Source organism: Ambystoma mexicanum, chromosome 2p (assembly GCF_040938575.1).
Source record: "Ambystoma mexicanum isolate Mex_15411 chromosome 2p, UKY_AmexF1_1, whole genome shotgun sequence".
In the NCBI taxonomy this organism is placed as follows: Eukaryota; Metazoa; Chordata; class Amphibia; order Caudata; family Ambystomatidae; genus Ambystoma; species Ambystoma mexicanum.
In genome coordinates, this window is record NC_090923.1 from 551040474 (window position 1) to 551068012 (window position 27539).

Below are 27539 nucleotides of genomic sequence, written 5' to 3' on the forward strand. Positions count from 1 at the left end.
AGGTTGCATGCCCGACTAAGTCCTCGACTCCGGAGGAATGGGCTGCGTTTAAAGAAATGTTAGTGATTTTTCAATCGCAGGGCATGGGTCCGGTCGCGCCTTCTAATGAAGCCGACCAGGATCGGTCTCGTACCGTGGCTCGCACGCCTTCGGGCTCGGGTCCACGACACGACTCGCATCGGGAGCCTTCGAGGTCCCGTACAGACAAGGATTCGAAACGTCGCAAGAGACGAGCTTCTAGGTCTCGGTCCTCGTCCCCAGCGAGACCGCAGCAACCTACTGAGGGCTTGATGCTGGCGTCGACTCAGAAAAGGGTGGCAGCTGCTTGGCAGTCCCCTGAATCTCTTCCGGCTGTTAATAAATCTTTGACTAAGAAATACTGCCCTTCCGTTAGCGACCCCAGCTATTTATCTACACACCCAACTCCCGAACGTTTGGTGGTTCAGGCGCTAGGGCCACCTCGAGGCAGGCGGCGTACCCTACCATCCCTCCAGATAGGGACGACAAGCGGTTCGACCGTTGGGCCCGGAAAGTATTTTCTGCTGGGAGCATGTCATTGAAATCTGCCAATTCCACTTGTGCCTTGGCAAGGTTCTCACACACTCCGTGGAACTGTTTCTTTAGCGGCTGAGCATATTCCTGAGGGGGGAAGAAGGAGATGGGCTCCTTGCTCTCGTGCAGGACGGGAAGAATGCCATGTGCGAATCCCTTCAGTCGGGTTTGGATGCGGCCGACCGTGTTATCCGATCCATGGCTGCGAGCACTGTTGTATGCAGATTTGCGTGGTTGCGGAATTCGGGTTTTGCTCCGGATGTGCAGGCCCGTCTTCTCAACATGCCCTTTGATGGCGCACATTTGTTTGGCAGCATGGCTGACGAGAGCCTTGAGAGTTTGCAGACCTTGAAAGCTGCGGCTAAATCTTTATGCGCAGCTGTGCGTCAACCTCCGCCTTTTCGTCCTAGGGGACAGCAATGGAGGGGAGGTTCTTTTTGTTACTAAACCTCCTTTGGTAGAACGAGAGGGGCCTCCAATCAAAGGGGCCAGCGAAAAGTACCCGTGGTGGTCGGGGAAATCGTGGTGCCAGAGCCGCTCAGGCAGCTGCCTCTTTGCCTTCATCAATGCCGCAGCCGCTTCCAAACAGTCATGAGGCCATGTCCCATGTCCCATGGTTCGCCGGTTGGGGGCAGACTGTCTCAGTAGAGCCATTACTTCAGATGCGTGGCGCTGGATACCATTGCCCACGGCTACTGCCTTCCCTTCCTTCAGCGGCCTCATGACAATCCACCGGGGAAACTCTCTTTGAAGCTTCCGGATCTGCTCCTTGTGCAGGAAATCCTAACCCTGCTGGAGCAAGGCACTATAGAACTGGTGCCTCTAGCAGAGAGGAACAAGGGATGGTATTCCCCTTATTTTTTGATCCCGAAAAAAGATGGAGTGATACCCATCATGGACTTGCGTTGGTTGAACAAACTTCTCAGGAAGGACAAGATCAAGATGGTTACTCTTTCTCAAGTCCTACATGCCCTTCAACCTCAGGATTGGTGGTTGTCTCTGGACATACAAGATGCTTACTTTTATGTGCCGATTCATCCCAAGCACAGAAAGTACCTGAGGTTTGCGGCTGGCAACTCACACTTTCAGTTTCGGGTCCTGCCATTTGGATTGACCTCCGCCCGAGTGTCTTCACCAAGCACATGGTGGTGGTGACAGCATATCTCAGGCGAGGGAGGATTCACGTCTACCCCTACCTGGACGACTGGTTGATCCGGGCGTGCTCTCCGGAGCAGTCGTTGGATCACCTCGGTCTCACCTGCCGCACCCTCCACAGGCTGGCCTTCTCTGAAATTCAAGAAGTCGCATCTGACACCTTCCCAACAGCTCCAGTACGCCGGGGCTGTGTTAAACACGTCCTTGGGTAAGTGCTTGCCTCCCAAGGTGAGGGCTCATCACATTGTGCAGATGGTGGACAAGTTTCAACATGCCCAGAGTCTCCCGGCTTTCAAATTCTTAAGGTTGTTCGGCCTTTTGGCATCCTGCATTTTTCTGGTGCCAGAGGCCAGGCTGCGAATGAGATCCCTGCAATGGGTCCTCAAGATGCAGTGGTAGCAGTTCTCCGGCAAGATGACGGATCCCGTTCAGATTCCACTCTCGGTCTCCCCGGAACGTTTGTGGTGGGCCAACGAAGGGAACCTGATGAGGGGGGGGGGGGGGGACTGTTTCGGCAACCGTGGCCGGAGGTGACTGTAGCGACAGACGCTTCCCTCACAGGATGGGGCGCTCATGCCAACGACTTGACCGCCAGCGGTCATTGGTCTCCGTCGGAGTCCAGACTCCACCTCAGTCTGTTAGAGCTGAGGGCCGTCAGGCTAGCTCTGAAGGATTTTCTGCCCTCTGTACGGGGGAAGAGTGTCTTGATCATGACGAACAACACAGTGGCCATGCATTACCTCAACAAAAAGGGGGGGTGGTAGGGGTCACTCCCATTGTGCAGAGAGGCAATGCAGCTCTGGTTCTGGGCCATCCAGCAGGAAATTTCGATCTCAGCAGTTCATTTGGCTGGAGACAAAAATGTGGCGGCGGACGCTCTGAGCAGGAAGAGCGCGATCTTTCATGAGTGGGAGTTGGCTCAGGAAGTCGTTCAGGAGAACTTCGCCCTTTGAGGAGCTCCACAAGTGGATCTCTTCGCCCCCAGCGTCAACCGGAAGTGCGAGAGATTCTACTCGAGGGAATTTCCTCCAAGAGGAACCTTAGCAGACGCGTTCGTGGTGGATCGGTCATTTCCACTGCTGTACGCGTTTCCTTCAGTCCCCGTCGTTACTTAAGTGTTGCAGAGTTTTACGGTGGTTCGGTTCCCACATGATCATTGCTCCGGATTGGGCCAGGAGAGCGTGGTACCCGGACCTTCTAGAAATGCCCATCTGCCCTCCACGCCGTCTTCCCTACCGAGAGGATCTGCGCGCGTGCTCTCTCCCTCTCCTTCTCCCTCTCCCTTTCTCTTTCCCTTTTTTCCCCCCTTGCCCCCTTCCAGGGTGGGAGCGAGCAGGGGGGGCTCGGTTCTCCATCCAGAGGTCAAGACTCTCAACCTTCACCGTTGGTATCTGAAAGGTTGATGTATAAGGATTGGGACCTCCTGGATGACGTGATGGAGGTGTTGCTTTCAGCCAGGCGGCCTGCAACAAAATCCCTGTACCGTTGGCGTAAGTTCTGCGACTGGTGCAGAGGTCACAATGTTGATCCTTTTCAGTGCTCCATTCCTATGGTTTTGTCTTTCTTACTTTGTTTGGCCCACAGGGGCCTTCGAGTAGGTACCATTAAGGGTTACCTGGTGGCACTGTCTATCTTTAAGCGCTCGTCTGAAGAATGTTCTTACTTTAAGATTCCTTTGATTTCTCAGTTTCTTAAAGGACTGACTAATGTATTTCCGCCGTCTCCTTTCCAGGTGCTGGTTTTGGTTTTGAAATTTCTCATGGGTGCTCCGTTTGAACATTTGCTCTCTTGTACTTTGAGATTACTGTCCTTCAAGACTGTGTTTTTGGTTGCGGTTACTTCCGCTCGCAGAGTGAGTGAATTGCAGGCACTTTGATCTAAGCCACCCTTTACTGTGTTTCATAAGGACAGGGTTGTACTGCGGGTACGTCTCTCTTTTCTACCTAAGGTAGTATCTGAATATCATTTGAGTCAAAAGGTGGTTCGTCCATCTTTCTACCCTCCTCCTCCTCCTCATCCTGGCAAGGAAGATGAGTGACTCCCTTGGTTGGATCCTAGGAGAGTTTTGAGCTTTTACATTTCTAGGATGTCCAGGGTCAGAGTGGACGTTCAACTCTTTGTAGGAAATGCTGGACACCGATTGGGCCTGGCTGTTACTAAACAGACCATGTCCAGGTGGATTATCCTCACCATTACAGGGTGTTACCGATTGGTGGGTAAGGACCCTCCTTAAGGGTTGCGAGCTCATTCCACTAGGGGCGTGGCTACTTCCACAGCCCTCCAGCGGGGGGGTTCTTATTAGGAATATTTGTGATGCAGCCACATGGGCTTCAATCCACACCTTTGTTAAACATTACTCCCTGGATACAATCCATGGTCAGGATATGGCTTTTGGGAAGACAGTTCTTTATTCTGCAATATAATTGGGTACTCTAAATACTTTTGCCTTCTCCATTTACTGGTACTGCTTTGGGAGTCTGTCGAAGATGTGGAATACGTTGGAGGACACAATTGATTCTTTTGACTGGATGTTCCTCCACGTATTCCACATCGCCCTCCCAGCCTGCCCCTCTGGCGAATTTCCTATGTGATTGCCGCTTCCGTTTCTGCAAGGCTAGGTGCAGTCAAGTAGGCATGAGACTGGTGCCACACGTTCTGAGGGAAAAAACTTAAACTGAGGCTACCGGCGCCGTGCGTCCTATTTGTAACATCCGGTGACTTCGCCCTCGGCGGAGGCCTTCGAGGGACATCGACCCAACATCGACGCAGGACGCCCTCTGCTGAAAAAGCTTCCAAAGTGCACAGCTGTGGACATTACATGTCAAAGATGTGGAATACGTTGGAGGAACGTCCAGTCGAAAGAACGTTACCAGTTGGTAAGTAACTTGTTCTTTAACTCAACTTGAGGCTACCACAAACGCTAGCGTGCCCAATGCAAAGGGATTACATAGATGGATTCAATGGTCAGTAGCTCAACATGCTCCAGGTGTAAAGTATCATTTATAAAGCAGAATTGCAGAGAATGAGTGGATTGACTTGGACAATGGCTACAGAACCAGACCCCTCACTGCCTGACATGCCATTGTTTGATTTTTTTCCAAATAATTTACTGTGATGGCTCTGCCATACCAGCTGTTGGAACATGTTCCAAATATGCAGCTGCATGAGCAGCATTGGCAGGACATTTTACACACAAAAAAGCATTTGTACATACTGGTATTGCAACAAAGCATCTGGGAGACATGTCTGCCCAGACTGCTGAATTGCATGGATTGTAACTTGCATTGCGTGAAGCAGATCCACAGAAGCCCACACTATTAGTCTGTCAGTTTCAGATTACTTTGTCAGAGCTAACACTTGGCGGATTCAAAATGGCTTTAGACACTAGGCATAACACTATTGCTTCCAAGCAACTCTGGGCACATTCATAGCATTGATAATGCATTAGCAGATAAATATGCCAAAGAGCACACAGTGACAAAAACTATAGCAGCCATAACTTGCTCAGCAACTGCAACGGATGAGGAAATAAAATGAGCTTGTTTGGGTATTCTAAACAGGCCGACCGGTTTCCCAGTAATTCTATTTGACATTGATAATAATAAAGCCATAGTCACAAATTCTATGAAACAAGGGGATCCTATTAAAAAATGAATCCCTAATAGAGCAGACGGGTAAAGCTAATGGCAGCTACATGCTGGACTTGCATCTATCCATTTTGGGGTTACTGCAATTGCAAAACTGCCTCTTGACAGGTATTAGTGGCCAGGATTAAGGCAACAGGTTAAAGTGTACATGGCAAACTGGGACAAATGTCTGAAGACAACTGTGGACCACCTCAAAAAACCTAAAGAGGCTCCTTTTTAAGAAAGTCAACCTCGCCTTTTGACATTAAATATCTGGATCATATAGGCCCACTCCCAGCAATAAATAAGTACAAATATATTCTAGTAATGGATTCTTGCACTAGGTTCACCTGAATGATTCCAGCACACTGCAAATCAGTCATGCAGGCATTCTGCGGTTTGGTAGCCATGGCAGCAACTCAAATGTACCATGGCGATAATGGTCCAGCTTTTGCAGGGCGGGCCCTGAGAAAGGCATTAGAGGCTTGGGGATCAGAGCTGCACTTTTCTAAACCCGTATCCTCATTCAGAGCTGAAATGGGCTTATAGGAAGGGCAAATCGCTCAATAATGTTGTGCCTGACTAAATGCATCCTTTGGATGGGGGAGTGGGGGAGTAACTGGGTCGACCACCTGCCTCTAGTGATCAGAAGTATAAATAATTTACCACACCAGTCTCTATGCAATGGTAGGACTCCATTTGAACTCTTGTTTGGGGAAAAAGATTTTTAGGTCTGATCTGCGCACATTCCCCAGACCCCTCTCTAGGCAAGAGCAACTGCTGCCGACAACGCTGCTGAGGGAATCCCTCCAGGTGGAAGCTGCTGAGGCCAGTCCTGAGACCACTCTCAAAGCGGGAGATTAGGTCCTGGAGAAGATCCATGATAAGGCTCTGTTTGGCCCGTCCTACAGACCAGCAGTACAAGTAATCGATTGAAAGGTTCCAGAACTGCTGTCCTGTCTGCAATTTCACCCAAGAGAGGTACCAGGGATGTTTCTGTGGATCACATGAAACCCGCTCCAGATTGTTACTGCAATGTTTCCATGCAATCATCCTCTTCCAGTTGAGGAGCCCGCAGACGAAGAGAGGAAGATGCGACAAATGATGATGATTGGCGTGCAAGATGAGGAAGAACATGACACTCTTGACTACAACTCCACAATTCAGGAAAGTACTGTAGGTATGCCAATTTGGAAACAGCCTTTCTGGTTGCTAACGCAATGAAAGAATACTTTTGGACAGACTTTTTGAAACCATGGTGTATATAATGCTGGCAGTGTACTCCCTTCTACTGTGGCTGAGCCTCACTTGTTTCTCATCTCGCTGGCTTTGAGGCATTTATTTAGCAAGGTTTACACTCCACCTGCAAGCAAAGAAGTGGTTCTAAAGCCTTTACGTTCTTCACAAATGTTAGAAAAAATAGAGCTCCAAGAGCCAGGAACTACAGCCGCAATACAAATGTTTCCGCTAACCATGGGTCATGTGTGGATGCCATCATTTAAGACGTTTAATGGCCCAGCCAAGCAGCTGCAAGTTCACACTTTTTCTATGATTGATGAATCCAGACTGTTTGTTCCCAGTGATAAAGAACTAGGCTGCAGACATTTGTGCAAAATGTGTTGTTTGATGCTTTTGACGATACTGAGGTTCCTCATGAGATGGGATTCCATGTGTGTTATGTGTGATATTACAATCCCTTTTTTACTTGTCAAACGTGAGCTCATTCTGGGGCCCAAATACACTTTCTGGGAACACTGTGCAGTACCTTTACAAACCAATAGTCCTGAATTCCAAGCACAGTTCCGATATGTTTCACTGAGACCATACCGAGCAGGGGATTTACATGTTTGAAAATCAGTATAAGTTCCCTCCAGAGCCAAATGGTGCACAGCACACATGTATGTTGCAGATTCAATCGTTTTTCACAGAGAATACTTTTCAAACCTGGCGGGAAACTGTCACTCTGTGGTCTACTTGAGGTCAGCAGATATGGCAAATCAAAGGTGTTCACATGTTAGACATGACACGTAGATTCCCACATTTGATGTATTTTAAAAATTATACGCAGTTCCAGACCACTTGCAGTAATAGGAACTTGAGCTTCTGCCCTGACTGGAGGAGAATTCTGGAGTACGTCCATTAGGGAAGAAAAAGAACGTAATGGCACCAAGCATATAACCTATGCATCAGGGAGTCCTGTATTATGGGCAATTCTAGCAAATGAACGCAATAAAAAAAGAGCAGGAACCAGTGTGTGCCCATATAGGGCTTGGAATTCCCATAACACTTCCCTGACACAAGCAATATCTATAGGTAAGCTGTGCCAAGGAATGCTTTCGCTGTATCACCTGAGTGAGGTGATACAATCTTTATATAACTTCATAAAATAAGAGAATTGGACAGTTATCATGCAGTCAGCTGCTGTTCTGAGGCGCACACAGAGTGGCCGTACCAGGAGATCAGCTACCTACACCACCTCTGACCCTAGAGTACCTTGTGAGGTGGGACACGTGTCAATAACAGGTAAAACGTACACTTGGTCACAAGAAGTCATGCAAATCCTGCAGATTGAAAGTGAGGCAGTGCATCTAGGATTTCTTGCATCAGATTCTAATGATCAAGCACTAGAGCAGGGCTTCTATGCGCTAAGGGATGTCATTACAGATGTAGTGGGATTTGTTCAGAATGACCTGTCTATGATTAGAAGCGGCCAAGAAGTCGTAGTAAGTCTCACTGTGGTAACAGATTTTCTGGACACTTAGCAGAGGAGCCACAGATTGGAATGTAATTTCATGGCCAGAATAAATAAATGCACTTAACATGTCCAAGTTTGCAATATGCCAAGGCAATGTCAGGCTTTACGTTCTTGTTGCTTAGTGTACTAAAATGGTTTGCAGCATCATCTGCCTGGGTACCAGGCTTGACAAATTGGATTTTGCATGGTGTGTTATATATTCCCCTTCAGACGACACCTTCGGTATGTCAGGAACTGCATTCCTGTGGTTATGGGCACTGGGTAATGACTGGCTAATGACACTTGGATCAGGGAGGGCTATGTAGTGCATTATTCACATGCATGTGTCGTCTTCAAGTCCTGAAATCACACTGCACTCATTATGTGAATGCAAAGGGTCCGCTTGCATGGTTTGCGTGCTTGCCGAGCCAGTGAATTCCTGTGACAGTAACACTAAATGCACAATTCATGTTACACCCATTGCATTTTTTTCAAAGTCAAGTACACAGCATATCTAATGGCTCATATCTTGTGCAATTCAATGTGTCCTGTTGTCAAGTTGCAATTGGGGCTCCAACCCTGGTCACTGTGAGCACACAGGTTAAGTGCTGTGGGTTTATTCTGAATTCACCCAAGCCATCACAATTTAAATTCCTACACTGGCCTGGTCTTAAGTTAAGACCCTTACAATTTCCAAAATTGGGCTTTCATATATCACGCCTTCAAAACATGTGTCTAAGAGTGTGCAGAAAAGAAGAATTCTCTGCAGTGGTCAAACAGATTGCATCTCTACTAGCCTCCAAATATGCAATGGAAGAGGCTATTGTGATGCTGGAAATGCATCGGAGAAACAGGGCCTCCGTATCCTTGTCGTTTACTGCTTTTTATTGTGTGTTCTGTCATGTTTTCCGCGCAGGAGTTCATGTGGGACTCCTGGCGGTGCAGCTCTCTTTTGGTTTGGTGAACGGACCCGTGGGATACCCTTATGGCACCCATGGGTAGGGGTACAACCGTGTGCCCCTAGTGTATGTATTTAGGCACCTGTGTGTGACCCACAGGGTACGGGCTGGTGGCAGCTCCGTGCTGAAATGACTGGTGCCCTGAGCGTCCTCCATTTTGGGATACCCAGGCCCTATCATTGGAATCGGTAGATTCCTGATGGAGACAAATGGCCCCCATGGCCTCTTGCCTTCCATCACCTGTTACCCTGATCTTCCTGAAGTCCCGGGAAGCCCTGCCTCTGTCCCTTCCCCCTGACTGGCTGTTGGGTGGAAGTTCCGTATATGCTAGTGTGGGGCAGTGCCGACCAGACTGACTGGAGCCTTCTCAACGACCGTATGTTGTGGGCGGGACCTGGGTGAATGGAGTGTGTGACAAATATACATTCTGTGTTGTGGCTGTCTAGTATCTGGTGTTTGACACAATGGTTGAGACAGCCCTGCCCGAAACCGGTATGAATGCAGCTTGGAGTGTTGAATGGCTCGGTACTTGTCCCAATACACATAACTTGTGAGTGTCTGGAGAGAAGTGAATGGCCTGAATACCTTGTGTGCCTGATTGGCTGCCTGCCTGCATGAATGCCTTTAGTCGTGATTGGATGCTTGAGTATGACCCAGCAGAATGAATGGGAGATCAACAGTAGATCTGGGGACCTCTCACTGCTAGGAATCGTGTTCAGAAGCTGAAGTCCACTACGACGAGTAACTGCAGTGAAGCTTAACCTTGAGCCCTGATGGACGAGAAGAATTGCTGTTGCTCTCCTTCGCAATCGGAAAGCGGCTGTGCTTCAAGGACTGACCCAGAGAGGACTTGGTAAGGCGCCCTCTTCACGAGCTACGAGGGACCATCGTGCACAGCTGATCTTTGCCTAAGCTCCCTGGTAGACAGACCTTCGACAGGCTGCCGACCTGATACGGGGACTGCTGCGGAACTCCAAGGAGAAGCGCCCGGACTGTTGTCCATCACTGTCGCCGACCGCCGTCGCCGTGCTCCCGTTGCCTAAGAACTTAATTGATCCAAGGACGCGCTCGTCCGCATCGTCGCCGCTGTATCCTGCTGGAGAAGGCCTGACCATCGACGCGCTGAGGAGCAGCCACCGGTGGGTTTCCCGCCACCCAGAGACGCCCACGACTCGACACCCTTGCTGGGCCACAGTTCTTCAACTCTTTGCGGTCCAGAACTATCGACACCGAGGAGCCCGGCACGCCTCTTCCTTGCGGGACGTTTACGCTTCCCCGTCAACGAGCACCGCTAGGAACGACGCAGCCACTTCGTCGTAGCTCGACCTGTTCTCTGTCGGACGTTCGACCCGTGACTCCTGCCTGAAAGGGAGGACACTCAAGAAGGGTTGCCGATTTCCCCGACGCAGAACACTACAACACCAAGGTACCTTGGGGTTGCAGAACCATTGGGAAGTCTAAGGGTGAACATTATATGGACTGGGCTTGTATCTTTCTTCTACAGGTTGCCCAGGGTGGTGGGGGGGGTCTCCACACAGAGCTGTGTTTTGACGGTAGTTACCAGTATTCTGCCTATTGCTCAACCATCCTGCTTTCCTTCCCCGCTCTACGGCTGGTTTCCTCTTTGTTTGATCTGTGTGTCATGCTGACCGAATGCACTTTAATAAGATCGAGTAACGTTAGTGGTACCACTTTAGAATTGTACATATTTACCATTGTCGGAGCACAAAGTGAGTTATCGTGATCGTGTATATGACTTTGAATATTAATTATATAAAGACTTTGTTTTAACCGATACAGTGTGTGGACATTCCTTCGTGGGTGCTCGGGGGCTGCACTGTACTTAAGAACCAGCTTGCATCACCCCCTGAGAAGCTAGGCCTTGATTGCTCGACTACGTTACCATAATAGAGAATCTTGGCAGGGGTCTCTGTGCCTCCCCTCTACCATATAGAGAGCGGAAGTGCAGACTCCACCCCCCCACCCCCCCAATCCCCCTCCGATCTTTACAGCTATGCACTAATCGATCCAGCAATGTGCTCTATTTAAAAAAACATTTCATTTTCTCAATGCTGAGGAAGAAATCAACGGTATCAGCTATTGCCAGATGCTTGGTGTGCGCAAAGGATGCGCTTCTAGCCAAGAACGTGGGGTCAGAGTCTCATCTATACTTGCACTGTGGCATACTCGACTTGCCAAAACTTTGTTCGTGCACAGAGACGTGTGTGGCATTCAGAGATTCTTCCCTCAAGTGTTCTACTGTGATTTCCTTGAAACCCCTCCAGAAGACACAGCTCGCCATGGGAACATGTCAAGGAAAAAGAAATCACTCCCAGAACGATGAAAACAAGTATGTTCAAATGTCTCCCGTGAGACCAACACACCAGCAAGTGAAACAACTGAGCCTCCAGTCGCAAAGCCTGATTCAAGCCAGACACAAGAAGACGCGTGCCTACTCTCAAACCATGGGCCCCAGGGAGCCACAACATTTGAGACAAGTGATGGATACCTCTGGTTCCAGGAGTTCATGGCATAAGACAATGCCCATGTCCTTGCAAAAATCTATCATGCACATTTTGTTTCCTTCACACTTTGCTTACTAACGCAAATCAAAAGAAGATTAGAAGCAAACCCTGAGTTCAAAAAGCCTGACATTGTGTGGAATCTGCCACAACTGGCATCACAATCGGGGTCCACAGAAATGAAAATATACCGCATTATACTTCAAGGTACAAGTTTGCACACACATCACATGTAGATATTGGATGACCTCCATCTGCAAATCACTGTGGGTAACAGAGGCAGTCACATATTGGTCTACCTCAAGGAGCACCAATTTAAACTGGGGACAGTTTAAAAATGTGGTCATAAGCTCAAGATCACACATTCTAAAGCATATTGGGGTCGGAAAACAAGGAGCCAAGTTATGCTAGTGGTTCATTTCTAATGGGTTCTCAAAGAATCCCTCGTCTTACCTTGAGAAACTATTGCCAGTGAGTTTGAATTTACCTAAATACCTCACATTAAATACATGCATTCGTTCATGTGTTCTCAGCTATTTCCAGTAACAGAATATTGGACTTAACCTGAATACCTCATTGTTAAATACATGTATTCATTTAGGCTTGTGTTAGCCATAACCGCTAACTGGTTCAAAGTGTGATGCATTTATTCATTTTATTTTTCTTAGCACCTAGAATGTTTCTAGGCGCTCATGTATTCACCAAGCAACTCATTTACTTGTGCATGCAGTAATCATTCCTCACCATTGCAAGGATGTGCATGGTTTATTTTTGCCCCCAACATAGGCGGTCTGTTTTGCAAATAAAGCTCATAGAAGTTTTGAATGATGGCTTCACAGTGCAACAAATCTCCAATCTGACAATTTTCTTGGGGGGGGGGGGGGGTCCTGGGCAGGGGTGACATGAACTCAGAGTAATTTAAGACAGCTTTTCATATCTCATAGGACCTGCAGCTATAAATGGTGTTCTTTACACAGATAAAAACACTTTAACTTAAAATGTAATGATGCATACAAAGTGTGCGACACTTGAGGGACAAGTGCTCGTAAGTCCTGCAGATCAGCCAACGACCAGGAAATGGCACGTTTCCTGCTCTGTCAGGTTGGCCAACCACTGTCAGCTAGCAGCCTGTTTGACTTCACACCATTAAGTGTTATCTGGTAGCAGCCTTTCAACCTCACACAGTTAAGTATTCTCTCATAAGGATCCAAGAACAGGAAATGGATGTGAACAGAAGCATCTTTCACATTCGCAAAGTCAAGGCCTACAGCGTACCATGGGAAGCACTGGGTAACAAGTGAGAAAGATATCCCTTGATAACGGATAGCCCGCTAAGATAGCCTGCAGAAGTATCTGATGCTGTGATGTTGCAGAACTTCACAAAATACCATAGATTTCAGTGAAGGCACTTACTAATGGGTACAGAGATCTCACTTCGAGATGCAAAAAACCATGTAACTTAGTTTCACATAGGATTTCTACCTCGTGCGAACAGTGACACACTAGCTTGCTCACTGTTCCAAACAGCGGATATGATGAACCCACATGTGCAGGGCCACCATGTTAGATATATACCCCAGCATGAGGAGGGAAAAAGGGAAAGAAGGTAGGCCAGCAGACTTGCCAGTCCAGGTTCAAGACAGAGGGGCTTGGGAGGAGTGCAGAGCATCAGCAGCATACGAGCGAGACAGCCAGTCCCAGCTAAGCAGAACTCGTGAACCGCAGAAGGAGCGGTTTCATTTGATGTACACTCTGCTCTAAACGTGAGTGACAGGTGGATGGTTGCTGGGTGCATGGAGACTGATGGCGTATAGAGTAGCATAGCTTAATATGAGATAAAGGTTACCCATGCGTTTAACCTAAACCACCACTTGTTCTATTACTTACACATTCAAACATGCTCTATGCTCACATGGCAATCTTGTTCATAGGTGTGATGTTATATCTGCTTTTGAGCAACGCGTCAGAGTGGTATCTCTTTGAGTATAAGAACTTTACAATTCCTGACTGTATATGTTTAATCATGTTGATGAGCACATGAACCTAGGCATACCTGTCTTTTAGCGCTGAGACACAGCCTAGGGTGAGTTTTGACATGAGTGACTGATGACCAGGGGTCTGTCTTCACAGCCTCAAACGAGGTGGAACTTAGAGGCTCGTGGTCACGCCTAATCATAGGCAATCAAGACACCATGTTCAGAAGCTTCTAGAGACTGCAACATAATTCATCTTTTATAACGCGCTTAATACCTGAGACTTGTCTTTAAGTGTAGGCACAGGAGTCAAACCTGTGTTGCTCAGTGTAGTGTTGCTTCCAAGACAAACACGCTGCCCCTGAGCTATCCTCCTAACCCATTTACAAAGAACTGGAATATGTATTTGTGTTTTGATGCCAATAAAGCTTTTTTGAGCGACTGCTAGACTGAGCAGTTATGAGTTATGTACCCACTTTTAGTCTGAGGTTCGTAACCTTAGTTGTGGGTAGCAGATGGGCACCCCAGTGTTTCGGCAAGATGCTTGTGGACCTGGCCTCCGGGGAGGTGCAGACAAACATTCTGTCTTGGTAGTAAGATTAAACTTCAACCAACATGTACAATTATGAATAGGGTGTTTCAGGTTTGAGGTGAGTTTGAAAATTAATAAATAATATGCTATGGGAGGCATCATTGTGTACCCTGGATCTGTATCGCACAAATCAATCGCGACGGATAATTGTTAAATTGAAAGTTTGATAGGACGAGCACTTTTCGAACCTGATGTCCATAGCTTTAGTGGTTTTATGACTAAAAGGGGGTTTAAGTCTCCATGTCTGTTCAACAGAGTGTTGCTTATCCAGTAGTGACTAATCCTGTAAACCAAAATTATGTAGGCAGATGAGAAGGTTGATTTGACTTTAGGTATCAAATGCATGCGATAAATCAAGCGGCACTAGACCCCATATCACCCAACCCCTATTCTCGTCCTATCTTGAACCATCCTTGCAGATTGTAATTGCTGAATAGGTTTTGTGGTGTCAAAGTGTGTGTGCCATGGGCCAAGTCCATGATTTTCTTCTTTAAACAGCTGCAGGGAGTTGTTGGGTACATTTCCTCCCAAGGAGCTTAGCCCAGGATGGAATGTTGAAAATATGCCTAGAATTTGGGAAATGAGAAATCTTTGCTTGTACACCTGAGTGAGCCTAAAGCAAGAACCCATCTTTAATATCACTGCACTCAGCATCTCCATCTGAATCTACGAGCTGAGGCAGACTTTGTCAAATTACAGAAAGGGCTAACACTCAATTATGCTCTGCATATGGGTTTTTATCTCTTCAGCTACTATCTCATTTCTGTAACCAACCATTCAGATGCATACTGGTCCTCCAACTCTGGAATCTTTACATCTGAGGGCTTCCACAAGTTTCACTGCGTGTGAGGACGCTTTATCTGTTGCCTGTAATTGCGAGTCTGGGACAGATTGTCATCCTCACGGTTTACGTAGCCCTCTTTTCAGCACTTACATTGGCACCCATCTTTTTTCGAATCGCTAAACAAACATTGGCCCCACACTTACCACAAGGTTATATAATTGGCTGAGATTAGCTTTATAAATCCCACATCCCATAATATAACATTGGTGCAGTGTGCAACATCAGGACCAGTATCATGATCAGCCTACCAAAGGTATGTCTGTCTGTCCAGCTCTCGGATATCTGCAGTTGGGACAATACAAGTCCTGCAATACCCCAGATGCCCAATATAATACATTTTTTATTCCAAGACCTGCCTGACATTGGGTTGATTTTTGACAAGGTAAAAACGATTGAATTCTCCCCCCAGATTGAAGACTTGCTGAAACCTAATTACCTCTAACGTGCACTGTACATGTTTGTCCACTTTGCGAGTTGGAATGTATATTTTCAGATACCTCTGTTTGGACATTCCTTTGTTTAAAATAATTCTATGTTGCACTATATTCTTAACTACCGAGTGCATCTCCTGAGAATTATCAGTGAGCACTCAACTGTAAAAAAATGCAAGTTCTGCGCAGTGAAAGGTGCGCACGTATTAATTGAGAGAGTAGCACTGTAAAAGGGCAGGGGCTGCTTTTGATAGTTACACCACTCAATTCCAAAATAAAACTAACTTGCATATAAAAGAAATGCAGGGGCACAGGTAAGTACAACCGAATTTAGAGGCAGGCTAAAACGCAGTAAATGGGCCTTATAGTATACCTTTGCAGCAAATGTGTGTTACCTTTTTATTAATCTGCAACTAAAGCCGCAGTGGCTGGTAACACATTGCGGTCCCACGATCCCAGGCTAGTATGGTTAGAAGCAAAACAATGGTTATTTTTTTGATGGCACAGATCAGAACCTACGGGTCCCTCTGACTTACATGGAGAGCATAATGATATAAAATTCGAAATGATTTGCAAAACATGATTTTTAGATGGAGTCAGAGGAACCACAGTGGTTTCAAATTGACCCTTGGAACGTTTCGCCTGGGAAGAAGGTAAACGAGTTCTTAATATGCAACATTTGTATAGCAGTATGCCTGTGGTTCAAGGCTCTGACGGCGTCATGGTAGGGAGCGCTTCTCATAAGAAGATGATACGTTCTGCTGGTCATCTCAAATGCTTCAGTGAATTGTCATTATAGTGTGGGAAGTAGGGGTTGGAGTTTGATGTCACATATTTATTGTGGGCGGTGTGGGAAGGTTTGTGGCTCCAATTACAGAACATATTGTATGTATAATGTGCGCGCACCAATCTGCTCGGTGTGGGCAGATTTTTTCATGTTGCAAAGTTACTAATGTTGGCTCAATTATTATAAAAGTCTAAGAATTAGGGTGCGTTTCTTTGACGGTGAGTTTTCATGCAGTTCTGTTCTGCGATCTGTTGGAATATAGCTGTCCCAGCTGTGTCTGGGCCCTGAATAAACCTGCGTTACTTCTTGCCTACGTACACTCCTTTTTTGACTACTTTTGTCATTTTTAATTTGTGAGTTCCGAGTCGACCCCCGACACACAACCATGACTATCCCAAGGTGATTATTCAAGGAAGATAAGGTATAGTTTGTTAGCCTATGTTTGGGACACTAACACTGGCTCTTAACTCCAGGGCAAGTGGGTCCTTTTAATTTTCAAACTCTTTATTAAAGATGTGTTTGTCCAGTGTTTGACCTTATTTCTATTCCTCTTCCCACCTGTGAGATTCAAGCACACAGATGTTATATCTGTGATGCTGCTACCTCCAATTCTCTCCCAAATGGGCTCCTTGTGTCAGATTGTTTACACATTTGATTCCTGTTGCACCTTGGATCATTGTTTGATGCTGTTCTTTCATTTACAGGAGTAAAGGGGGTTCAAGTTGAAGAGATTTATGATCTACAGAGCAAATGCCAAGGGTATGATCTTTAAGAAATTCCTAAATTTTGCTGGGTTGGGGGGAAGGTGGGTCTGAGGATGTGGGGGGTTAGATGACCTTGTTAAATATCATTGCTAGATAAGTGGACATTTCATTGCTAGGTAAGTTGGACGAGTATTTCTTGCATCCAGGAAATTGAAGCAGTATACCTCCTGACGTTGCAGAAAACGTCAGTTGGCACCTGGGCGGGGCAGCCAACCAATCTTGTTGCTTGGATCGCAGGCTGGATTTCACAATCGAAGCCCGTGTCAAGCAACCTGATGGCTGCTCCCCACCCTGCCATATTCCCCTCACTCTGCCTTTCCCTTCACCCTCCCCTTCCCTCAGTCACTGTTCCCTCCCCTCCCGACCACCCTACCCCACTCACCTTATGCTTTTGGCGGCGGCTCAGCCACTGCTGTATCCTTCCGGGCTGCCATGGAAATGTAAGAGGGACGCTGCTTGGAGCCCCGTCTTCCAGCTCCATGGCAGCATTCTTAGTTAAGTATTTTGTGTCCCGTTCATTCTTACAAAATACATTGCTGTGAGCACCCCGGATTTCTGGATTGGAAACCTGGGGTGCTAATAGCAATAAACACCTGTTCCACGGGTGGTAACGGCCCGGGGCTCAAGTTAATAGGCCCGAGCATTGCTTCTTTGCTATAAATCTATAAATTATGTAAATAAACGTAATCGCTGTAGGACCCCTTGTCAAAATGACATTGTGACCGACAGCAACATTGTCTGTTGCATTTCAGTTTGAAATGTAACTCTTTTACTAAATAGCCACATTTTTAGCATAACCACCTTTTCTTAATGTTTAATTCTGTCGGAGTCTAACAATAACCCTGAAGTTGCCAAATTAATGCATTACCCATTTCTTGATTGTTGTTGTAGTACAGCGTTATCAAACTGTAGATTGTATTCATTTTCATACATTGTTTACTTTGTTTTCCTACAAAGGAATTGATTGGCAGCAAGGTCAATTTGTGCATCTGTGCAAAGGTTCTCTGTTGCGGCGGAGTAGAGCATTCTTATGGGGATCAATTGCTTGTGATACTGCCGGCCCATTCAGATTCTTGTGTTGGTCCTTAATCTAGTCTCTGTTCATATGTGTGTTCCCTCGTAGTTCATTAGTGATTGCAGATTTCTTTCTTTTTCTTGCTCAGCCCTGTGTATGGTTTCATCTTCCTCTTCAAATGGATCGAGGAGCGACGTTCCCGACGGAAAGTGTCCACGCTTGTGGACGAGACATCTGTAATGGATGATGAGATTGTCAATAATATGTTCTTCGCTCATCAGGTATGCTGTGTGGTAAATGGGCCTTTGGTTTGGTGGCGGAGGGGGAGATCATAGATCTCCAAGTGTGATGTGACTGAGAAAAGATCTTTGGTCTCGAAGTGTCCCAGAAAGATGACACTTATTGATTTGCATTTGTGAAGTGTGAGAAGTATTTTACTTTTATTTGTGCTGGGTGTGGGCACATGGCCGCTTTTTAGTTTTACTTTGTATAAAGGCTTTACAATGTTTTTTTGTTGTGTTTAATTGAAGGAAACCCAGTTGTCAATGTGTGCTGGTTGGTTGGAGACGTTCTTTAGTCTCCAGTTTTTACTTGTGGGCTTGGCCAGCCCTATAGATGGATGACTTACCAGCCACTTTAACTCTCATAAGAGGCAAACCGTGCTCCAGATAATATTTTGAGGTGGGAGTATTGGACTCCCTATTTTTACACTTTGAGAGTAAATGTGATTTCAAGAGTAAAAATGGCTTTTCTCCTTGGCAAGAGATTAAAATATATGCGCCATCCAGCCGACATGTGCAAAAAATGAATGGAAATAATTACCATGCGGCAGCAGTTATTGTGGCAGAACATTCAGGCTTAACTCAAAGGAGGGTAAGTATTCTGACCTGATGCCCAATTAGTCCACACAATTAACCAAAGAAACCACACCACACAGATATATAGAAACATAAACACAATTTCTTATTAAGTTAAACTTAAATATTTCTTTTAGTTCAAATAGATACTTGGGTAGACATAACAAATAGTATAAATAATTTATTTTCAAAGAACCCCACAAACCCCCTCCCTCCCCCCAAGCGTACTGTCTGAAGAGGGGAGAAATCCTGCAGAGAAACAAGGTGGTTCTGATATAACTGAATCCCACAAGACCAACATAGCATGTGTGTGGAAAAGCCACGCTGAGCTGCTAAGAGTAGTGGGACTCCTCATTCCAAACAAGAGAGAGGCCACTATTAGTTTCCCTACCTTGACAGATTCACAGGATGGATCTGTAGAAGTAATCATGTGAAAGATGATCCCAGATTTAAGAGTAAGATCCTGGGGTCCACTCTGTAAATCTGGCTTCAGTGCCCCTTTGATTCTGGAGCAGCATGTTGCTGAAGACTATGCTGCCGTACCAGTGAATACTAACTGCTAGTTTAAGAATAGTGTACTGATAGATGAGACATTTTCTGATGCTTGTGGATCTGCTTGGAATCACATGCTGTGCATATAGTCCGACATCTACTGGTAATCGCACATGACGTGTAGTGTACACAAAATCCCTCACGCGTCCAGTTCCCACCATATATTTGGTTTTATTACCGCCAACCTAGTTGGTCGCTTATGCAGAGCTTGTAAGAGTTTATATTGCTATATCTAGTCCCTCGGCCTACAGTCGTTTAGTCAACTTCGACATCCTTCTCATCTCGATGGCTGTATTGTGGGTTTTCTGCTGCCGACGGCTACATCTATAACTGCTCGGCGACTGTTGACCGCGTGGCCTCAGTCCTCAGGCCTGGCCTTTACAGTAGGGAGAGGGGGGCTCTGTTTCTTTCTTCTCTATGAGAATGCATTTCCTTCACCCCCTCTTTCTCTTCTCAGTCTGGCTGTCGCTAACCTCTGTTATGGAGGGGACTCCTTTTAAAATCTGCCCGCCTTGTAACAGCAAATTTCCCTGGAAAGGCACCGATCGCTGATGCAATAAGTGTCTTCTTCGTGACCACGATGAGTGCTTGTGTAAGGCCTTTAAACTATTTTGGCCTAGACACTGAAAGACAGGCAGTCTAAGCTGTGGGCTGCCTACACTATGCAGGCTGAAGCGTTTCCCCCGTTGGCGCCTCAGACAAGGAATCCGTCGGCAGCCATGGCTCCGATTCGGAAGCAGTCGACCTTTTTGCCGAGCCTTCACACTCCCATTGTGCCTGTCCCCAGGCCCGATAGATAGGACATTGGCACTGTTATGGGGAAGTCACACCCCTGCGACAAGGGCACCTCCGCACCATGTGTACTTAAGCACACAACCCCTAAGGCCTCTTCAACTGGGTTGTTGAAGTCCTCAATACCCGTAGGGCCGCATAACATTTCTACGGCACCTTCCGAACCTCGTGGTTCGGCACCCTCCCCGCAACATGCAAATGGGCATAAGACTCCTTCTGGAACGGGTGGTTCTCATAAAACGTCCACTTTCGTCGACCTGCCGCCGAAAGGCGCTCGAACGACAAAGGACTCGGTGGTGTCGCCGACCGCGGCAGGGCCCACAGATGTGCCGAAACCCACTGAGGCGTGAAAATAGCTTCCGAAGCTTTGCGCAAAGCTTTCGGTTACTATTTCGGTGGCCAGGGACTCCAAAGAGACCCACTCTCCCCAAGAGGACTATTCTGAGGCCTTACATAAGGGTGCATCCCCTTCTACACAGCCCTTCCCACCTCCTGACCCTTCAGCTTCATCAGAATGGACTAGGGAGAGGTTTGAACAGTGTATGGCAAGATGGCTGAGTTCATCGAATTTTCATACAAGTATGACTGAGCCTTGAAGAGATCTAGGGAAGTGGACTTGTACCCCATCCCCTCAAAATTTCGGAAACTTCCCTTCCCTGGTCTCCAGTTTCTCTTTGGAGGAACCACAGGGATACCATAATAATATATTTAGGGACGATCCTGAGGACCCGGCCCAGGATGTCTCTTATGAAGGGTTTAACTTTTGACACGACCCAGTGTATCAAGACCCAGGCTGGAATCAGGCGGAGGATCAGGGCTCGTGGCATACACCACCACATACCACTGACCCAGATGCCATCTGTCTGGATCACCCTACTACTCCGCAGAGAGATTTGTCGCCAGTTGACGACCAAATGCTTAAAAAGAGCAGCCGACCATTTTAAAATCGCTACGCACGAAGCTGCCCCAGACTCTGACTTAGTGGGGGACATCCTCAAGGAAAAGACTGCAGTTAGCCAAGCTATCCTCTTATTAAATTATATTAAAAGATGCCAGACTCCTTATTTACTGTCCCTCTCCCTTACATGGGCAGTTAATCCCAGTGTGGAAAAATGGTTTCATCCAGCCCCCTCTAACTCCTTCTTCGTTAGGGCTCACGCCACACCGGACTCCTTGGTCATAACAACCACTCGCAAAAGGGCACAGATACCACTGTCCTTAGCAGAATCCCCTCCATGTAAGTGTTGCAAAAAACTTGACACCCTTTGTAAGTGGGTCACCGTCTCTGCAGCCTACTCCTAGAGAATTGCTAACACCATGCTCCTTGCGAGCTACCATGATGTTCAGTGGTGCCTAGTAGGGGATGGTCTTCAGGAAGTTCCAGAGCCTACCCGATCACGCCTGCTGGCGGTCATGGTAGATGGCAGACAAGTGACCCACAATATCCTGAAAAACGCTCTGAACTCAGCTGAAACTGCTGGAGGCACGCTTGCCCAGGTAACCCTACTCAAGAGGTATGAGTGGTTAAAGAACTCTGGGTTTAAGCCCGAGACACAAGCCTCCTTAATTGATAACGGCAAAAAAGAAGCATGGGACCTTAAAGTCACTTATCCAAATTACGGCTAAACCATTTCACGAGCGTGGCGGCCCTAACGCCCGCTGGTCCTTTCGTGGCCAATCCTTGTGGGAGGGAGGAGCGGTACCTCCTGGTGTTCCAGTCAGGACTCCCCTGGCAACTTCCAGTACCAGCAAAGCAGCTCTCGTAGGGGCAAGGGCAGGGGTAGAAACTCTGCTCCCAGAGGCTTCCTGGCCTCCACCTCCAAATGACTCTCCGCTATGGGTCCCCTCCCACACTTCCCCTGTCAGGGGTCGCCTTTCTTCATTTATCCATACCTGGGATGGGATCACTTCAGATCAGTGGGTACTAAAAACCATTGCCCATGGGTATTGTATCGAGTTTCTCCAACCACCTTGCTACCACCCACCAAGAAGCAGACGCCTGTTGCCAGAACACCTGCACATCCTGCTGGAAGAAGTTCAGGTCCTGCTGGGAAATGGCGCCATTGAAGTCGTCCCGCTTCTCCAGGTATAAAAGGGTATTTATTCAGTGTACTTCCTCGTACCCAAAAAGGATCTCACCATGCTCCCTGTTTTAGACCTGCACCCTGCAAACAAGTATGTCAAACCTCAAAAGTTCAGGATGACACTTCAGGAGGTAATCAGACTGCTGCACCAGGGGAATTACATGGCCATATTAGAAATGAAAGATGCATACTTTCATATTTCAATGTTGCCAGCTCACAAAAAGTACCTCGGGTTCATGATAGAGGACACCCACTATCCGTTCAAGGTTCTCCTCTTCGGCATTGCCTCAGCCCCATGAGTGTTCACATAGGTTCTGGCGGTAGTGGCAGCTCACTTGCTCAGGCAGTACATCCTAGTCTATCCCTACCTTCTTGACTGGCTTATAACAGGGGATTTGTACAGAACATGCCAGACAAATAAGACGGTAGAGCTTCTCTTCAACCTAGGATTCTCTATCAACGAAAAGAAATCCAGTCTAACCCGCAGCCAGGTCAAACAGTTTCTGGGAGCTCTAATTCAGACAGAAGACCGGCTCGTCGTCCCCTCCAACGAGAGGGTCCAAAACATGCTGCTCCAGATCCCTCACTATGTAGTTAGTCACCAGGTGACAATACGCAAAGCCATGTGACTGATGAGGATGATGGCTTCCTGTGTCTTCCTAGTTCCTCATGCTCATCTGCGCATGCACCGCAAGCAAGAGTGGCTCTCAGCTAATGTTGTCAGGCCAGCAGCCAGTGGAACGATCTAGTGGTTGTCTCTGCAGCCCTTGTTCAGTCTCTGCAGTGGTGGTTAAGGGGGAAAACCTTAACCAGCCCGCAGTAGAAGCCACCCTCACCACAGACACATCTCTGTTGGGGTCACCTCCTTCAACAGACATATCACAGCGTGTAGTTTCCAGCAGTAGCGTCCAATCACATCAACCTGTTGGAACTACTAGCAGTGTTCAATGCCCTGAAGGCTTTCCAGACACACCTCCGGGGGAAGACAGTTTTAGTCCTCGCTGACAGTACCACAGCCATGTACCACTTGAACAAACAAGGGGGCACTTACTCTCTAGGGTTATCCAGACAGTCCCATAACATCTGGAAGTGGGCACTCAAACACATGTGCCTCTACTCACAACATGTTCCAGGGGAACTCAATCTTCTGACAGACGTACTCAGCAGAGACTTCCCCTTACCCGTAGAGCACGAGTGGCGGCTACAAGAGGACATTTTACTCAGTCTTTGCAGAATAAGGCTTCCCAGAGATCGACTTAGTGGCCACCCTGGAAAACGCCTAATGCCCAGATTATGCCTCAAGATACCCACAGAACCGCTCCAAGGGCAATGGTCTCTGGATAACATGGTCCGGGAGATTTGCCTACGCTGCCCCCCCCCCCCCCCTGACATACCCAAACTCCCCTCCTCCCCCCCCGGTTCCCCTTCTCAACAGAATAGTCCCCAAGATGCACCAGGAACCAGTCACGATGATCCTGGTGGCCCCTATGTGGGACCGCCAGCCTTGGGTATGATATGATATGGCATTTATAACGCGCCTATACACAAGTGTTTCAAGGCGTGACCAGGCAAGGGAGGGGGAACAAAGGGACGATATACAACGATCCTACTAGGCCAGGTGTCATTCAGATCGCGCAAGTGAATGGGATGGGGGGGGAGGGGGAAAGTGCAGGGTGAGGGGGGAGGGACAGTGCAGTACATGGGCATAGAATAATAACAATAAGTAAAGTAACGGACAACAGGTGGCAAGTGCAAAGGTAAGTGCAGACATCAGGTGTCAAGTGCTGGTAAGTGGGACTGTAGGGATACAGAAACAGTCCCCAAGTGCGTGGGTTCTCCCATCTCATGGCAATGTCAGTCTCCCTGCCAAGGAAGATGCCATGCCCATACAACATGCTCAAGATGAAGGAGGGACACTAGATCCAGGCCCTCAAACGCTCAACATAGCAGCCTGGCTCATAGAGTTCAGGCACCTTAAACTCTGAGATGCATGGACATACTCGGAGAGACACGGAAACCTACCACCAGACATTGCTACTCCAGTAAGTGGAAGCGCTTTGTTGCCTGGTGTAATACCAAGGGCATCAATACTATTGGTTGCTCCCCTAAAGATATAGTCTTGTACCCAACTCGCCTGTTAGATTCAGGACTGATTTTCAATTCTCTAAACCACTTAACTGCTCTTTCGGCATACACAACGTCCAAGAACAGAGTTTTGTGGTGGAAGATTCCTGTGATTACAGCCTTTATGGAGGGGGTAAAGAGACTTCATCCCCCTATCTCCAACCCAGCTCCCGGATGGGCCCTGAATGATGTTCTTACCAGACTAATGGGACCTCCCTTTCAACCATTGCACAAGGCAAGCTTTAAGGCACTCGCCTACAAGACCGCCTTCCTAGTGGCAATCACCTCTATAAGGAGAGTTGGTGAACTGCAGGCCCTTTCAGTTCAAGACCCCTTTATCACGATTCGCAAAGACAAGGTGCTTTTGCGCACACACACATGCTTTTTGCCCAAACCTATCTCAAATGTCCATGTAAACCAGTCCATAGAACTACCTACCCTTTTCCAGAACACCACTAACATGGCAGAAGGGAGCCTCCACACTAGATGTGAGGAGAGCAGTTATTTAATCTGGAAAAAACAAAGCCACTAAGAAAGACAAACCAATTCTTCATATCGGTGGCAGCTGGTAGAGAAGGTGACCCTGTCTCGAAGTCAGCTATTTCCAACTGGATCGAAAACTGCATCACACCGTGTTTCTCTCTTGCCAAGAGAGATCTACCCTTCGCGCCTAGAGCTCGCTTGACTTGGGGCACAGGGGCTACCATACCATTCATTGCAAATGTTCCTCTAGATTCCATTTGCAAAGCAGCAACCTGGAGTTCTGTACACACCTTTACACAACACTACTGCCTAGATACACACTCTAGGTCTGATTTTCAAGTGGGCCAAGTGTGCTAAGACATCTCTTTGTTACTGTTCCTTCACACATCCGACCACCATCTCTGGGTACTGCTTGCTAGTCTATGCACAGCATGTGATTCTAAGCATATCCACAAGCATCAGAAGACCTACCTCAAGACCTTCCTCTTTGCTTCTGCATTCTCTCTTCCTCTCCCCTGCTGAACTCCTGGCTAAACTGAAACTGCACTGGTTACCTGGGTACCCTCTGATCTCAGGCCCAGGTTCCCTCCCTGCCAGTTTCACACCTGCATTGACCCCCTGCTCTCAGGGGCTATTTCTGTATCCCTACAGTCCCACTTGACACTGATGGTCTGCACTTACGCTTGCACTTGCCACCTGCTGGGCGCACTTTTATTTATTTAATTTTATTTTTATTTTATTTTATTTTACTGTCGATCCAATGTACTGCCCCATCCCCCTTTGCCCTCGCACTTTTCCCTCCCCCAGTGCACTTACGTGATCTCAATGTCACCTGGCCTAGTACTAGTGTCGTCTGTCTTCCCTCTGTTCCCCCTCCCTTGCCTGGTGGCACCTTGAAACACTTGTGTATAAGCGCGTTATAAATGCCATATCATCTCATATACATTACTCACCGTAATCGTATTTCTGATGATTGTCTCTGCTTAGATTGACATGCGTCCACCCTTCCAACTCTTTTGGAGTAGAAGAAACAGGCTTCTTACACCTTCTCTCTTCTGTACTCGCTCACGCAGACTATAAGGCTCCCTCACGAGAAACCACCAGTGGGAACTCGACGTGTGAGGCATTTTGGGTACACTACACATCACATCACGTTAGGGATAGTGTTAGTCATGACGTCCCTTTCGAGCTTCGAAAAAAAATGCTATACTCCGCAATTACCACTAGATGTCGGACTATATGCACGTCATACTGCTGTCTGTCCTCCCCTCCCTTGCCTCGTGGCGCCTTGATACACTTGTGAATAGGCGCGTTATAAATGCCCTATCATACATTACTCACCGTAATCTTATTTCTGATGATTGTCTCTGCTTAGATTCACATGCCCCCACCCTTCCTCTCCTATTGGAGTAGAAGGAACATAAACTTCTTACACCTTCTCTCTTCTGTACTTGCTTACGCAGACTATAAGGCTCCCTCACGACAGAAAGAAACAACCGATGGGAACTCAACGAGTGAGGCATTTTGGGTACACTACACGTCACTGTTGGACAGAATTAGATGCAGTACCCTTTGGGAACACTACACACAATTAAGACTACAGGTGTAAGAACAATCGCACCTTTGGTACAAGCCTGTACTACAGTTATGTGGTAGCAGTGGCTGAGCAGCCAGACTTATCTCAAGAGGCAGGTGAGCAGTACAAGATGTTACACAAAGGACTTGCAATCACAGTAGTTCAAACAAAGATTAACAAAGTTTCTTGGTAAAATGATATACATTTATTTACACATTTAGTTAAAAAAAATTCCATTAGTAAGAAGCAGCTCAATATCACGGTATCGGGTAATATTATCCCCACCAAAAATATCGCCGTACATATGGTTGTCGGGAACGGCCATAGGCGATATTTTTGGTGGGGATAATACAATGCTTTTCTCATTCCTTAAACAAATTCACACCCTCCCCCTCCCCCTCCGGGAACGGAAGACGTGTCGCTTGGGAATTAAGGAGTCGTGGTCATGCGATCATCTGCAAGGGCTGCAAGGGCTGAGACTAGTTCGGTGTGGTTTGTTCAGTGGTTCATCATGAGGGGGGTGTACCTACATCAGTAGAGTAGTGTGTGGTTAGCAACGTGAGAGGAGGAATGGGCCAGATAGGGGGAAATCAACACGCTAGCGGAAGGCGACCAGATCCAACCCCCTAAGGGTGAGGACTCATCATCAATTGGGGTCAGGTATGGCTTAGACATATATGAACTTAGGAAGTCAGACCGTAAGAGCTCACATTGTGTTGCTCTACCGTGGAGTGATGCAGTGATTTTCTCCATAGTGCATATGTTTAGTACCACATTGATCCACTCCTTCCTAGACTGGGTCATGGGTGATTTCCATTTAGTGGCTAATAACGCCCTTGCGGCTAGTAGTAGGTGGGGGTGATTAGGCCTTGGACCCTCGTCCACTCATCCTCTATCTTCTCGAGATTAAACAGGACCAAGTGCGGACTCGCAGTTCTCTGGATTCCATCCGTGTGCCTTATCCATCCCAAAACTTCATCCCAAAAAACCTTAACCTTGGGGCAGCCCCACCACATGTGCCAATAGTCTGCGACCTGTCCACATTCACGCCAGCAGAAGGGGTAAGAGGATTGGTACATCTTGGACAGCCTATACGGGTCATATTGCCAGCGGTGCA

At 47.3% G+C, this 27539-nt stretch overlaps 1 protein-coding gene across 2 annotated transcripts in view; it reads left to right on the top strand.

Moving 5' to 3' along the window:
* BAP1 (BRCA1 associated deubiquitinase 1) overlaps positions 1 to 27539 on the top strand; it is a 545466-nt gene that overhangs the window by 176527 nt on the left and 341400 nt on the right. The window contains exons 3-4 of one of the 2 annotated variants that reach the window (XM_069644004.1): positions 16880 to 16934; positions 18103 to 18235. The exons of the other annotated variant lie outside the window; for it this stretch is intronic. Coding sequence (XP_069500105.1) covers positions 16880 to 16934; positions 18103 to 18235 — 188 coding nt within the window. The remainder of the gene's footprint in view (positions 1 to 16879; positions 16935 to 18102; positions 18236 to 27539) is intronic. 2 annotated transcript variants of the gene reach the window in all.